Genomic DNA, 15,124 nt, shown 5'->3' on the forward strand with positions numbered 1-15,124 from the left:
GTTGCTCCTTTAACCGCCTTGTTCAGATTATCTAGCAGATCGGCATACGTTTCGTCTGGCGGGACTGTTTCATTTCTGATATTTCGAAACAGGTCCCAGTCCATATACTCATATCTTGCGGGTGGTCTGGGTTTGACACGCAACCGAATTTCAAGTTTGTAATGGTCACTGCCTAGCCCCTCCTGGAGGTCGTCCCACGTGCCCTCGATACCTCGGAGGAAGGTGAGATCGGGAGACGTATCTCGACTGACCGAATTAGCGGATCTGGTGGGGAGCCTTGGGTCTATGACGAGTATTAAGCCGAGCTCTGCAGCGTTGAAGGCCAAGTTCGTCCCTTTTGCACTTTTGTAAATGTACCCCCATTCCGTATTGGGTGCGTTGATGTCACCCGCAACAACCAGAGGCGCGCTTCTCGCCGCCCTAGACGTGGTGCCTAGTAATGTTTTAAAGTCTCTTTTCCTGTCCGATGGTGCGCTGTACACGTTGAGAATTAAAATTTCAGAATTGATTCTTCTGTTGGGTACGATCTCTCTTAACTGGGACTCGAGGCCCGCTTTGTACGCGCTGACCTCGTGCTCAACGAACGAGATGTTTTTTTCTGATTAGTGTAGCGATACCTCTTCACTTTTCTCTCCTGTATGCTACCATGCAGTGCCCCGAGAGGAAAATTTCAGCTCTACATAGCGTTTCCTGTAACAACATAAGCTGCGGCTTGTGCGCAATAGACCTGATAAACTGTCCTAATGGGGCCTTGCGCCTCTGGAAACTGGCGCAGTTCCACTGCCAGATTTTCAGATTCGTGCTGTTTGCGTTCGCCATTTTGCCTACTGAGTATGATGAATTAGCCCTTTAGCCCCACTTTCGGGATTCGGCTCTGTCTGATTCTGCACTGTCGACACCATAAGCCTGCCTTTGGCTTGAACCTTGGGTCTCTCTAGTTGAGTTAATCTCGTCTCCATCCCGGAGAGCATTTCCATCATGCGTCCTGGGGCCTTTTCTATGGCGGCTAGCTTGCCTCTGCTGTTTATTTTGGCAGGAGCATCGGCGGCGATAGCTATGGCTTCGCTCGGCTCAGCCATCTCATCCTCCTCTTCTGTCTCGCTCACCGGTTTTGGGTTGGGAGCTTTAAGCTTGGATTTACCAGCAAGTGGGCCTAGATCTTTAATGTTATCCTCATCGCGGTTCCAGATTTGCCCTCTAATGCTATTTAACGCTTCTTTAAGCTCTGCAGGTTCGCGCCTGAGCTGTTATTTTCCGCCTCAAGTGATTGGATTCGGGGATCGTAGTCTTCTTTCCCATCGACGGTGTTGTCCGGAGCCCTCGACATTGTGGGCCCACGTGTCCCGTTTCGCGGGCTGGGAGCGAGACCGGGACGGGGATCTCGACCTGGATGCGCTGGAATCCCCACCTTTCCCTGAGCTGGGTCGCCTCCTGGAGCGAGAGTGTCCCCTCGATTGTGAGCGGGATTGCAGGTTGGAGCCACCATATGCTGCCGCACATGTCACCGAGCTCTGTGCGTAGGAGATACTGATGTCATCGCCGCTGGCCATCTGTGCTTTTTGCAACATTCGTCGTCGCCTTCGACGCCGACGCCTAACAATGTATGGGATCTGGTAGCGTTCCTATCCCCGGTGATATGGGGGCCGCCACATGCTTCACATTTGGGTGGGCATTGGTGTTCCTCCTCTTGTAACTCTGATGACTTCATTTTCCCACAGCCGTGGCACTTCTTTTCCTCTTCGCTATTGGGCCACGCGTCGGCTCGGTTACCCACGTGGCCACACGCGTAGCATACATCCATCTGGCGTTTGTACAGAAAGCATGGAACGAGGGCGGCTCCACACATGACCGTGTTGGGCAATCGCATGCCATCGAACAGTATAACAATTACTTGTGTGTTCTTAATTCTTCTGACTTCCAATGCCGTAGAGTTTCTTGGGTTCAGAATCATCCTCCTAAGGGCTCCTTCGTCAAATGAAGGGTAGATGTTTCTTATTACACCTTTGCACGTGTCATCACAGGCAGAAATGTAGGCTGAGACCTCAAAGGCGCCGAGCTTAGTATGTATCTTGCTGATTCTAGCATACGCCCTCGCGTTTTGATCGTGAGGGGTAGAGATAACCAAAATGTTCTGCATCTTGTTTGGGCACACGGTATCCTCGGCAGTCTGCTGTTCCGTCAAGGCCGCCTCCATGGCCAGGGCTTGGGCGAGGAGTATGATATCCGTTTTGGAAACGTCGAGGCCTCCTTTGGAGCGCACGATGATCTTGATTTGGTCCTTAGGTAATTTCGGTAGCCTCGAGGCTGCCGTTACCTGCTTCATGAACGTTTTGGCCGGTGAGCTGGCCGTGCGGCTGCCAGCCGGCATATTCTTGGTGACACGTTGCCCGCCATATGAAGGCGTACTCGTTGGTTGTTTTCGTTTGCTGCCGAGGGCGGTCGTCCATCCCGCTTCATCGAGCTCCTCCGGGGCGATTTTCATCCCCTCGACGACTACGGTCCCGGGCATGGTTTCTGTTGGTCAGTAGTTCACTTGGAACGCCGGTCGCCCGCGCCGGAGGGTGGTTAGGCCTACGCCTTCTCGCGCTGCCGCGCCTAAGTAGGCGCAGCCCGTTAGGCTTGGCGCTCTCGTGGCGTGGTCGGAGATTCAAGGAGTCACAAAATGGTGAAAAGTCCACCCACCGATTAGAGTCCACTATCTGCGCAATCCTCGGAACTTTCCGCTTCATAAAAGGTATAGGTTCCGTGGGTCGGCATCGCAAAACAGCCGAAAACCTTGGAAAAAGGGAGCCGATGTGGGCACGTCCGCACTGCTCTGCGACTTCTTCTTCGTCCTCCAACTGTCGAAGTCTACAGTGCTGCATTTTTTTTTTTGTATGGGCTGGACATAAAATTTTGCATGGCTTACGGACCAAAGATTAACATGTATAATGGCTACCTGCTGCAGTTTTCGGCGCCCGAGGTCCGACCGCAATAATCTAACCCGTGCCAATTACTCTGCATTCGATTGCGCGAAGAAGACAGAAGCATGAGAGCAATGTTGAACTGCAGGTTTCTTTTTTCCTATGAGAATGCCACCCGTATACCATTGTGTACATGGTGTCGAGTCGGGCACACATGTTTTATATGTTTGAAGCGGCAAGCAGGAAGCTTGCGTATGTTTTTTTTCCCCTGCGTTTCGCCAGACCTACTGATGGAAACCTGTATGCGCAAAAATACACACCAGAGATACATGCTGCTTCAAGAAGAAAAATATTTTTTCTCCAGATGGAACCGTACAATAACATAGTAGGATGAAAGCCGACAATCTGGCAGCAATGCACGCGAAATCACCGAGGGGCATTAACAAGAATAAAACGAAACAAATAAAAAAGAAAGGTACTTACTCCTGAGGCATAAATACACGTCATATGCAATCATAAACGCCGATTGAGCTGTCTGAACGCATATACCAGCGTGCGAAGTACTACGAATGATCCTTCCGATAAGTAGCGCCAGCAGTTTCCAACGGCGCGACCTTGATGCGGCCCTATCCGCTTCGATTGCAGCGCCGCAGCAGCATTTTTTTTTTTGTCGTTGAGCGCCTCACTATAGAGTAAGAAATTCAACAAGAGGTGAAACTCGGCAAAAACTGGCAACAAGAATCCCGTCACGCCCAGTATCAACTCCATCCGTTAGTTGACGCGAGCATCAGAAAAAAAGAATGTGAAATGAACTTACAACGTTTTATTTTTATTATTCTTCCCCACTAAAACTAAAAAGAAGTTTTGCGTGTAAATGAACTTATACTTTGTGACCTATTTTTCTTGCGTTGCCTAGCTACAAGCTAGCGGAACCCCAGACGCGCGTGCATGCGTCATGCGCCAGACAAGCCACAGGAGCCAGCGTGGCCGGCAGCGCATGTGAAGATCGCGCGCTCGGCGACTCGTTTGTTTTGTGTTCCGTCTGCATTTCGACATGGCACCGCTGCACTACTGGACTACAGCAAGGTCAGAAATTTTGTTTTACGGTCTGCGACGCAATTCAAGCACGCAGACCGCACGCATATTGCACGCATATTGCCGCAGTTATCGAAAAACAGCGCCGCCGTGCAGGCATAATTAATTTGAGTTAGTTACTCGTACTGGGAGGTGTTTGCGGCGCTTTCTATGAGCCCAATCGTTATTATAACTTATTTCAGTAGTTTTTTGAGCACGCTCACCGCACCTGGCTTCTTGACGAAAAGCACCTCGGCTGTGGAACGCAGTTTCGCGTGTGCTGAATCTTCCGGGACAAGTTTTCGCGCTTTCTCTGACTCCAGACATTATTGTAACTAATTTCGCTACTATTGGGGGTAGTTTTGAAGCACAGTGGCCGCGCTCGGCGTAGTGGCGCAGCTCGTTGTGTGCCGCAGAGGGTTTCGCGTGTACTAAATCTTACTGGGACAAGTTCGTGACGCTTTCTCTGACCCCCAAAATTATTGTAATCCATGTCGTAACTTTTTTGGAATACTTTTAAGGCATGCTTGCCACGCCTGGGGTTGTGAAGCTGTTAGGAAGAAAGCGAGCCTGCCGTGGTGTTAGTTTTGCGTGTACGGAATTTTAGTGGGACAGGTTTGTGACGCTTTTTATGGCCCTGCAACAACGTATACCTTATTTCGGTGCTCACGCTTGTCGAAAACACGACGAGCGATTGCCGAGAGTGATAACACGGGAGTCTATTGCTTGAAGTGGCAGGACGCGTAAAAGATAACACCTAGGAGCTCAAGAACTCGACATTTCTGTCTTCCGAGTGACTGGAAACAGGCTTTGCACCCCCGAATCTGTCTTGAGTGCGACTAGAAGGCATTCTGCGAGCGTGTGACATGGTCTGGCTCAGAGCCTCTGTTGTAGCCACCTCTCTGTATTTGGCGTACCATCGCGTCGACTGAGGCAATTGGAAACGCGCAGTCACCCGTGTATTTGTGCTGTTAAAGTGCAGGGAGTAATGCAGGGGAAGGGAGGGATGCTTGAAGATGGGAAGTTTTCTTCAGATGTTATTGCATTCTTTGGGAGGGGTCTATTTGCTGCGAAATGCACGTAAAAATGAATTTATCTGTAATGCCGCTCGTTCACCACTTAGGCCCATTTCACCTCTACATGCAATATGTCTGTTAGGTCAATATACCAAAATCATACATGCTTGTAATTTACTTTTTTTCAGCTGATGGCATCCGGTAGAGCTTCGTACGGCAACGAGTGCTGCTTACCTGGTGCCATAAGTTTAGATGAATGCACAAGAAGCCCAGAACGAGGATTTATGTAGAGCAAAGTAAAGATTTAATCATTTCAGAAGACCTCTTGCGTTTTCTTTGTGAAATTGCACGTGACACAGATTCGGTGGATGCTTGTAAAGATCGTTCCAAATCATTTTTCTTAAATATTAAAACGATTCCGCGCCATGTTCGCGGTTGGTTCAGCAGTAGAAGCAAAAAAAAAAAAACGCCGCGCCGATCAGCGCAGCCGGCGTGGCGTCTACCAACTGACGTTCAAAACGCATGGGCCAAAACTTAAACCGGAAGGTGCTAATACCATCCGCTTGGGGCGCTACAGTCAATTCGGCCGCTGGGCTCTATGGGAGTGTCCGCTCTTGTTGAAAGTTCTTTCTCTATGGCCTCACTGCAAAGCATGCGTCGCCGCAGCCATTCGTCCCCTTCAACCGTAATCTAGTGCCTTGTGCTGCATGCAACCGAGCCTTCCTCTGCTATAAAATCAGCCAACACACCACGTGAGCTCAGAGCATAGCTGCCTTTTATTGCCGTATTTCTCTCAGATATAGGGTTACATGTCTTCTACAACTCAACTTCGCGTTGTTAAGCAAGCGACGAATCTTAGAGCAGCAGAAGCAGCGATGGTGCTACACCCCTCCCCCTCCCCCAGTTTGAGTTCGACTTCATCGCCACCAGCTCAGTAACCGTAAAGAACACAGTAGCAATGCTGTGAAAGACGAAACTAACTTTTATTCGGCGAACCTGTGCCCACAAAAACAGGCTACGCTCAAAGAATGGCGACAGCGGTGAGCGAAGTTGGAGATCGTCGAAATGTGATCAGCGGGTCAATCGCGTCGGCTTTTATACATCAGTCGTCGAATGTTTCAGAGTAATAATGGGACCCGTGTACCTGCCACACAGTTCTACGCTGTTCGCGTCGCGCATACATGCAATCAGATTACACAAGGTTCCGTGACAGACATCGGATGGAACCATCGATAACATTCCAAAAACTTCCGATACATGCAGGCGTGTCCTGCGTTGTGCGATAACATTTGTTGGGTGGTGAAATGCGGTCGCCCGATAAAGAAAAACCAGTGCAAAGCTGGCGCGCGCGCACCTTGTAGGCCATGGACGAAGACATCCTAGTGAACGTGGCCAACATTATATAGCGACATTGGTTTTGCGCGAAATGCTGCTGTCTTTCCGCACTCTTATTTCGTGCGTGCCGCACTGCTTAGCCAGCCGTTGACGGAAGAGCAAGGTTGGTGGTACTTAGCACAGTGCAAATTATGCGCATAGATTGTTTGCTGACATGCATTCTATGCATGCATGCTTCTCTATCCGTAGTCAACAAAACTACATTTTTTTAAGCTCTCGCGCGTTACCACAAGCTTTTTTTTTTCCTTTGAAGTTGCGTGAGGCATATTTAAAGAAATTCCCGGGCACATGTGTCCGCGGCGCAAGGATTTAGGGCGATGTACACTTTACCTGAACCATTACTTGGACCCAGTTTCTTGCGCCCAATGCTGCAAAAAAAAATAATAAATAAGGCTCACGTTTTGCCGGGGGATTGCTTGCCGGATGGCTCGGTGCGCGAACACGGTTGGCTTCGCGCCTGACGGCTGCCTCAGTTTTTTTTACGCGTATCCCGAACTCGGTGAGCAGGCGCGTATCGCCGCTGTAGTTGTCTGGCTTCAAGCGTTCCGAGAACAAAACAAAAGCGTCATATGAGCGCCAGTTCTTTCTGCCCACATTAATCTCACAAGCCTTACGCTTGACGGGCTGGAACCGGATATACGATAAGGAGCACTCCTGCCTTCGTTCGCTTTGGCGCCCCGCAGAACTACATAGGCGCCGCGGTGGCATTGTTTCAACCGCTCCAAGTTGAGAAATTGCAATGGCAAGCCGAACAAAGCAGAAGTTTCCCGTATGCGCACAGATTTGAAACACCGATTCTTCGTCGGAATATGCATGCTCTCCCGGCAGGCATGCTGCGTGGGATGTCAAGGCTCGTGAGCGTGCCAGTGTTGCTCAGTTGTTATGCCGCTTGAATGTAATTAAAGAAAAAACATTTACAAATTGCTTGCTGTCACAAACGCGCTAAAATTTCGCCTACGTGTCCTTGAAGGCACAAGGATTACCTCACACAATACAGATTATGATCGAACGTTCGGTGTCATCCCCCTTTATATCAAGTCAGGCGTGGGCTTCAATTTAAGATGCGTTGCTCATACGGGGCTAAGTCTCCTAAAGGTTAATGTATAAACCAGCGGCCTTCAGTCCTCCCTTTCCTCTATAAATGTGTTCATTTATTAATTCCCCGAGAATGGACAATAAAGAGCGCCAACTTTGTATGCCATGAAATCTATGAAATGGCTTGTTTCCTTTACGTATGACTTCTAAATGCGTCATTCCTGTGCATTCTAGCGTTTTTTAAACCTAAAAGATGGTTCAATTGAATGGAATTCTCAGGTTTTACGTGCGAAAAGAGAAAACAAATATTGCTTCAACAAGACTACTTCCTACATTCCTCCTCTATATATAATATTGATTACCACAGAAAATAATTGCAATGCGTTCGTACGCGTCAGTAAAAACCATACGGCTATGCGTCAAATCGGCGAGGACCTCGAAGTAATGTGTTCACGTGAAGAGGAGAAGACCTTCACTAACTCCGCTAACATAGCGGAAACTGAAGCCGCCAGCAAAACGCTGGAACCACTTGGCGTAGTAACACAACCATCGCAGCTCCATCCACGTTGCTTTCGCTGGGCTGCTACGGAACTGTACACATTGCCCATGGGTACGTGCTACGTGTAAATGTTCCTGTTTAGATGCGTTGGAGCGAAAGCCCGCAAGAAGTGTGCGGTCCGTGATGCCGGTTCTCTTCATCGCGCATGCGCTGTGGCAGCTAGTGTTCTCGGTCATCGGTCATCAAGATATATCTGTTCGCATTTGCTTTTGTGCGTGACATCACTCGTCGAAATGTAATTAGTAAGTGAAGGTTTACTGCAGTTCATACGGTCGGTAAAAGTATAAACATTACTTCGTGTAGTTGTAGAATACTTTGCTATCGCTTTCCCCGCTTCGCCTTTCTTGTGATACTAAGTTTTGTTTCAATTGCATCTTGGAAAACACATAGAGGGGTGCAATTCACACTAATAAGTCATTACTAGTGGGCAGTTGCGACAGCATTCGTGGATCTAATGAGTTTAAGCGACTTTATCAGTACATGCGAGTGGCACTGACTGTGAGGCTGAACAGGCAGCCGCCGACTAGAGGCAGTAAACTGTGTATCTTTACCTATTGTACCAATGTTCAGTCGTGGACATACCTGCAGTGAGAGGAACATTTAAAGTGAAGCTCTTTTTCTCCTGGAGTTTCTATATCTCCTGGATAGTCAAACTTCCGGAGTGGGACGCGTTGTCTGCCTATCTTGTCGAGTAAACTGCGCTGATCTTGTAGGTGGTGTAACTAGAACAGGGTCAATCTGCGGTCTTAGTCTTTACGTTCGTCCTCACAAGGATTTTAGGGTAATTGCAACACGGCCCAATTCTGCAGGCAGTGCAAAGGCCCATGAATGGGCCAATCTAGAAATTTATATCGCAATCACTGTCGCACATATGTAGTACGTACTCATAGCTTCTTCGCCTGTTGTTCCCGTTCGCCCTCATTTTTTCATCGAATAGACGTGGCAGGGCGTCTCTCATATAACTGAGGCTCTGCAACGGAAAACACGAAGAACAGCTATGAGGTTAGCACGGCCCGTACAAAAATGACTATTGATTAACCATTGATATATTGTTAGGGAATTGTTGAAGCAACGGACTTCAACAAATTTTTAAAAGCAATTGAGTCCGCTCAACACTTGCACAACAATATTACCGTTGAGTGTTCTCAATAAACAATTTCTTGGGTAATGTGTGTTGATATTTGTAGTTGTTCTTTTGTTGTGCAGCAGTTGAGTCCAGTATCAATAATTAGAACTCGCATATGAAGACATTCGAAAAATTTAATGCGAAGCGTTCCAACCTCATAGCTGTCGCTTTGCGGCAGGTAGGTTTTTCTTTCGCCTCGTTTTCATAAAAAGAAAATAATGTCTGACCGATGGGCTGGCTTTGAACGTCGGCCGTTGAGCCTGGTGCTCAGACCATTGGGCCACGAACGCGCGCATGCTCCTCTCATTCGACAGCCAGTAAGTTCTGAAATGCTTGGCGCGTGCGCAGCGTGCCACTTCCTCGTGCTGTCGCTAAAGCTGGCGCTTTCAAGCGCCTATCTCCGGGACCGCCCCACTTTCGTAGCCGTTTTCTCTCTCTAAAAACTGCAGCGTTAGACTAGCTTCATGAGCGCCCAAATTCATAACGACTTATTTCTTCGCCGGTGTATAAATGCCATCATCGTATTAACATACACTAGATGACATAGCAATTGGTACGATGCAAAATGAGCACGTTTCGGGGAGCAGAAGAATGCGAAGTTCACTCGCAAACACGGTGACTACGCGCATGTGGAGTTCCCCAAAAGTAGAAACGGCGGCAGCGCGGCCGGCGATAAGACAGGCGCCGACACGCGACGACGCTACCTTCGAGCATACAACGTGCTGTGGGAACCGTAGGATGCAAGCGGCGCACATGCTGCGAACATACACGTGAGAGATCTTCGAATTTCCTGCGACGCACCCTCTGTTCGGAAAGTAAATATAGCTATTTTTATCCAACGGCCGTGGTACTAGAGATAAAACAACGAACACGCTTTGAGATCGCAGCGCGCAGCCGCTTTAACCATTGACTTCAAAGAGCTTCTGATTCAGAAACAGCCGCAAAAGTATCGCAGCTAATCGCTGTATCTGCGGCTGCTCCCGAATCTCGCCTTGCAATGAAGCATGCGATTTATTTGAGCCTCGCCGAACTGTCGCCCTCTCCCAAGCCTGCAGGACAGGTCCCGTATGTTCAGTCAGATAGAAGAACACCAAAGGGAAATGAAAGAAATGCAGGTGACGGACTCTTATCACACCTTACTTGTCACCTCGTCATCTGCAAAGGTGCTATAAACTATTCCAGTAGCGTTACTTTTGTAAAAATAATAAGATTAGTAGGAATTTTTATTTCTAGGTCGCGCTAGCAACGTCAAGGCAGCGTTCGGGTGTGTGCGTGTGCGCACGCGGTTGCAACCGTTGTAGTTTCGTTTTGAGCACACTTTTGCAACACTACACATCGTTACCGCTAGTTTTGTAACCGCATATTGTGGTCGTAGTGTTTGTTGTTTACGCTACAAATTAGGTTGTTCTTGAAACTTTGTGAAGGTTAGCGGATGAAAAATTATTACTAATTAATTAGTCGTTTTTCCGGGCGGTTATTTTGTGTTTGCAATGTTTTTATAACTCCATACTATAGTGAAGCTGTGAACGGCTTTCGGGCTCAGTTGGTTGCCTCGTGTGGTGGTACGCGTTTTGTGCTTTTCGATGAAAGTATTTTTTTTCTTTTCGGACATCATGACGCACACTTTAGTGAAATGCTTTAACGACCATAAGTGGGACGTTTATCCATTGGAGTCGTTGGCTGACTCAGCTACTAGTCTTCGACTGATGTCCGAGCCTGGCTGTTTTGGTGAGTTGCGCGGCAGAGGTCATGATGCCTGTTGGAGAGAAGGCACCCCGAACGAGTCGCAGCCGAGCTTCTGCAGATAGGTAAGTAATCTCGTTTTCTTGGGCACGTAGCCTTTTCTTCTATTTTGACATTGACATGTGTGAGATGTTAAGCATACCGTTCACTTTCTTCAAGCAAACCGCATGGCCCGGAGCGAAAGCGCGCGATACTAAAGCTCGCTGCCGCCGTCACTTCGTTCGAAACAATAGTAAGCGAAGAGGCAGCGGCGCCCCACGTGTGTAAAATTGCATTGCTTCATTTGTTCCTGCTTAATGACCTTTCCTTAATTTGTATGAGAGAACACAATTGGAACATCAGGATCAGCTTCTCTGAGCAGTGATAATTTTCTACAGTGGGCACGCCATCTTTCATAGGGGCTCATGTGGGTCGTCTAAGCGCCTGCGATCGCGTTCCGATACGATAGAGGCACGCTGCCTTTCAAGTTATTTAGGCAGACACTACGAGCTTAGGAGAACCGCGACAAGTGCGCAGCTGGTGTGGCAGCAGGTGTGCAGCTGTGCTACGTTTGTACCACAGTCGTACCGGAAGGCGGTGTTGCACGTCACGGTTACGTATTTCGTAACTATGGCGGCCGCCATGGCAATTTGGGGCTCGAGGTCGTGGATACGATCCCTGCAGCGGCCGCATTCCAAAGGTGCGGAATGCAAAAACGGTCGTGCATTGTGCATTGTATGCACGTAAAAATTATCAGGAAGTCAAAATTAATACGGAGTCCCCAACTAGGACCTGCCTCATAATCAGAGCGTTGGTTTCGGACGTAAGACATCATAATGATTTGTTTTAATCCGTAGTGGCTCACCGTATACCATACGGTTAGTGTGATCACCTTTTGTGCCGTAGCGCTTAAGCGTGCCTCGATTTAGGTTGCGCCTAATGCTGCGGCGCACCGCAAAATATATTTCGCCTCTTGGGATTTGCGGAGAACGGCCAACCGATGAGTCGCAGCTTCCGCGCGGTGACTGTTCACGGATACACAGCGCAAATGAACAGAGGTGTGGTGACGACGTCGGCAAAGAACACAGCCGCCTAAGGGCTCACCTTATCGCCTATCACTGCCAAAACTACCGCAGTAAGCATCTTCATCTAGCGCGGCGCGTTTCTGTTGAAGGCGTACTGTACAATTCTAATTCTCGATAACCGAAACATGCCACCGTTCTCTGCTGCCTCTTTGAGCTGGACCGATCCGAATGTGTGTTGCTTGTAGAAACAAAAGGAGCGCCAATCGGCGCGTTGTCGCCTCGAGCACCGTTTGCGCGGTGAATAATGACGCGTGCATGAAGCTAGCTCACTGCGCAGACGCTACCGCGCAAAACGCGCAAGGGCGTGTACGCCACGTTCTGCACACAAATCGCGTGGGATGATCGGAGACACGCCGGTGCGGCTAGCTTCGAAGCAGCAGTGCTTGTTCTCACTCGTACAGGCGCGCTCACGCTCGCATCGCTCTCGGCGCATCTTTAGGTCATTCCTGCTGCTGGACTTCTACCCAAAGATTCGATATCTGCTTGGTGTTGGCTATGCACTGTCGCGTGGTCTTTGGTTCTGCGAGAGAGCCGGGAATATTTCTCCCCGCTGTGAAACATCACTGTGCGTGTCTTAGCTAACATTTACAGTAGTGACCCATTTCTTCCTTTTCTAGACAGCACTCGTAGAGAGTCGCAAATTTTTACTTGCCAGTATAGTGTGTACTTCTATTTCGTGCGTAGTTATGTGCAGTGTGTGGCAGATTCTTAATCCGCGCAATCTCATTTTCTGTCCACATTCCCTTCTCGCAGGTTACGTATGCAGCAAATGCCCAGATGCTAAAATGTTCTACGTCAAGAGCAGCTTGGCGTCGTGCAAGAGACACCCGTTGATATGTGGCTGATTCACTAGCAAGCTCGCATTTCTGTTGCCACTATCCATCAAGTGGGATTTTTACCTATTATTCTTTGTGCTGCTCTGTCGTGTACTAGCTGCCGCATGGACGCTGTGAAGGCTTACTTTCGATTTGCTCTGGCTTTTAGTAGTGAAAGACGGGCTACCTTGTAGCGTTCCTACTTAAAGGACACAGTAAACGTAAAGCCTTGCTGTGGAACTGGCGTCCATCTTGTCTACCTTTTATTCTCACTTCCTTCTTCTCTTCTCCTAAACCCAGACTCCTGCGCTTCTTCATCTTCTATTCCAAGGCTCATACCGCTTCACCCTTCCAGGTTTCTTTTGCTAACCCCTCCTGGGGTAATACTTGAAAACGTTTCCAATCGAAGCACATTCAACTGAGCCACGTTCGCCAATGTACCACACAGTCTTCAATATTCCTTTCTGAGTGGCCGTCTTTGTCACAGAGTAAGGACCATAAAATTTGGCATTGGATTCTCTTACTCCTTTCCTAACTAGAATGAGGTCGGTGACTTGAATGTCTGGAATGTCTGAGCAATGTCTCTTGTCAAAATTTTTTTTTCATTCGTTTACGGTACCTCTCCTCCTGCGATTTCTGTTTCCTTTCCTCGACGATCTGGAGATTTTCTAACAGCCCAAGTTCACGGTCCGCCTGAAGAATAGGGGTTTCTCCTGAAGAAGCGAATTGCGGGCTGCATCCCAAGCCGCTGGTGTAGGAGCGATTGTGATGTCTTACAGCTGCTTCTAAAGAGCATTTCCAACCACCAGGGAAACTATCGTACATCCTGATGTATTGTTTAACATCTCGTATAGCACGCTCTGCAAGCCCATTCGCTGCGGGATGGTATGGCGCACAGAACTGGATTGATATATTATGGTCTCGAGCCCATCTTGCTAGCTTTTCGCTCTTGAACGCTGGACCGTTGTCACATACAATTGTCTTGGTTGTCCTAAACATATCCCGTTCGAGAAGGGCGATGACACTATTCGCATCTTCTTTTCCTGCCCGTGCCGCGACCATCCTGGTGCATTCATCTATGGCCAGAAGAAAAGCTTGCGTTTTTCGGACTCCTTCTCGTTTCTTATTTAGCTCGGCGAAATCCAGGTGTATAACTTCAAAAGGCACGTTTGAGTGGCAAGGTATTATCATGGCGTCCGTAGGCTGCTTATATTTCACTTTGTTGATTTGACAAATGTGGCATGAACGAACGTATCGATTGACGTCGTCTTTCATGTGAGGCCACGTAAATCTCTTGACTAGCTTGTTGTAGGTGCGCCAAAATCCGTCGTGTCCTGCAGATTCTGGGCTATCGTGGTACAAATAAAGCACCCTGGAAACCAGCGTTGGCGGGACTTGATAGCGACCTTCCCTAAAAATCAATTGTTCAGTGCCTTCCCACAATTTAATTTCATTGATTTCTGCCGATTGTTCGTTGTTGGCCTGTATCATCAGTCTAGACAATGCATCTGCATCAGTCAAAAGGGGTCCAGGTCTGTGGGAGATGGTGAAATCGAACTGCTGCAAATAGTTCACCCATCTGGCGATACGTCCCTTAGGTTGGGTCATATTCAAGAGATGAGTGAGGGCTTGGTGATCGGTGAACAAAGTAAACTTCGCACCTTCTAGGTACGTACGGAAGTACTGAATTGCTTTGAGGACTGCAAGAGCTTCCTTTTCAGTAGTGGTGTAGTTGACTTCAGGTGGCTTGAGGGTGTAGCTGTAGTAACCTACTACGTGTCGCTTTTCTCGGCCGGATGCTTCTGGACATTTCTGGTACAAGACTGCACCTGTCCCATAGTGTGAGGCGTCGGTATTCAGTTCAAAGGGTAAAGTGAAATCTGGTATGCGTAGAATAGGGTCAGCAGATATTCTGTGCACCAGATCACGGTAGACTCTCTCACATTCCTCATTCCACTCAAATGGAACTTCTTTCTGTGTTAGGCGCGTGAGGCATCTTGTTTTGATGGCAAAGTCTTTTATGAAGGGCCTGAAATGTCCTGCTAATCCCAAAAATACACGCAATGAGTGTACGTCATATGGTTTTACCAGTTGGGATATCCTCTCGACGGACTCTTGTTTCGTGCTTTTGGTAGTCCCATCAAAGACTCTTCCAAGAAACACCACTTTTCTTTGAAAGAACGCACTTTTCTTAAAATTAACCTTGAGGTGTGCCAAGCTCAAGGCATTTAATACCTGGGACAGGTGTGCCTGATGCTCCGTCTCTGTTTTGGAGAAGACGATAATATCGTCTATGTACACGTTACAAAAGACACCTAGGAAAGGCTTCAGGACTTCGTTCATAATCTTCTGGAACCATGCTGGTGAGTTTTTCCAGCCGAAAGGAAGCCGGTT

The 15,124-nt window shown here is 48.3% G+C and overlaps 1 protein-coding gene across 7 annotated transcripts in view; it reads right to left on the reverse strand.

Annotated features, from left to right (window-relative positions):
• Positions 1-7,076, reverse strand: part of LOC135901024 (monocarboxylate transporter 12-like) — an 85,661-nt gene extending 78,585 nt beyond the window's left edge. For 2 of the 7 annotated variants that reach the window (XM_070532978.1, XM_070532979.1), the window contains exon 1: positions 3,387-3,528. In XM_070532978.1, the coding sequence (XP_070389079.1) occupies positions 3,387-3,410 (24 nt within the window). In that variant the 5' untranslated portion in view covers positions 3,411-3,528. Of the gene's footprint in view, positions 1-3,386; positions 3,536-6,786 lie in introns of those variants that run through there. The other 5 variants (XM_070532977.1, XM_070532980.1, XM_070532976.1 and 2 more) reach the window with 5 other exon arrangements.
• Between the last annotated feature and the right edge of the window lie 8,048 nt (positions 7,077-15,124).

This window comes from Dermacentor albipictus, chromosome 2, assembly GCF_038994185.2.
Source record: "Dermacentor albipictus isolate Rhodes 1998 colony chromosome 2, USDA_Dalb.pri_finalv2, whole genome shotgun sequence".
Classification (NCBI taxonomy): Eukaryota; Metazoa; Arthropoda; class Arachnida; order Ixodida; family Ixodidae; genus Dermacentor; species Dermacentor albipictus.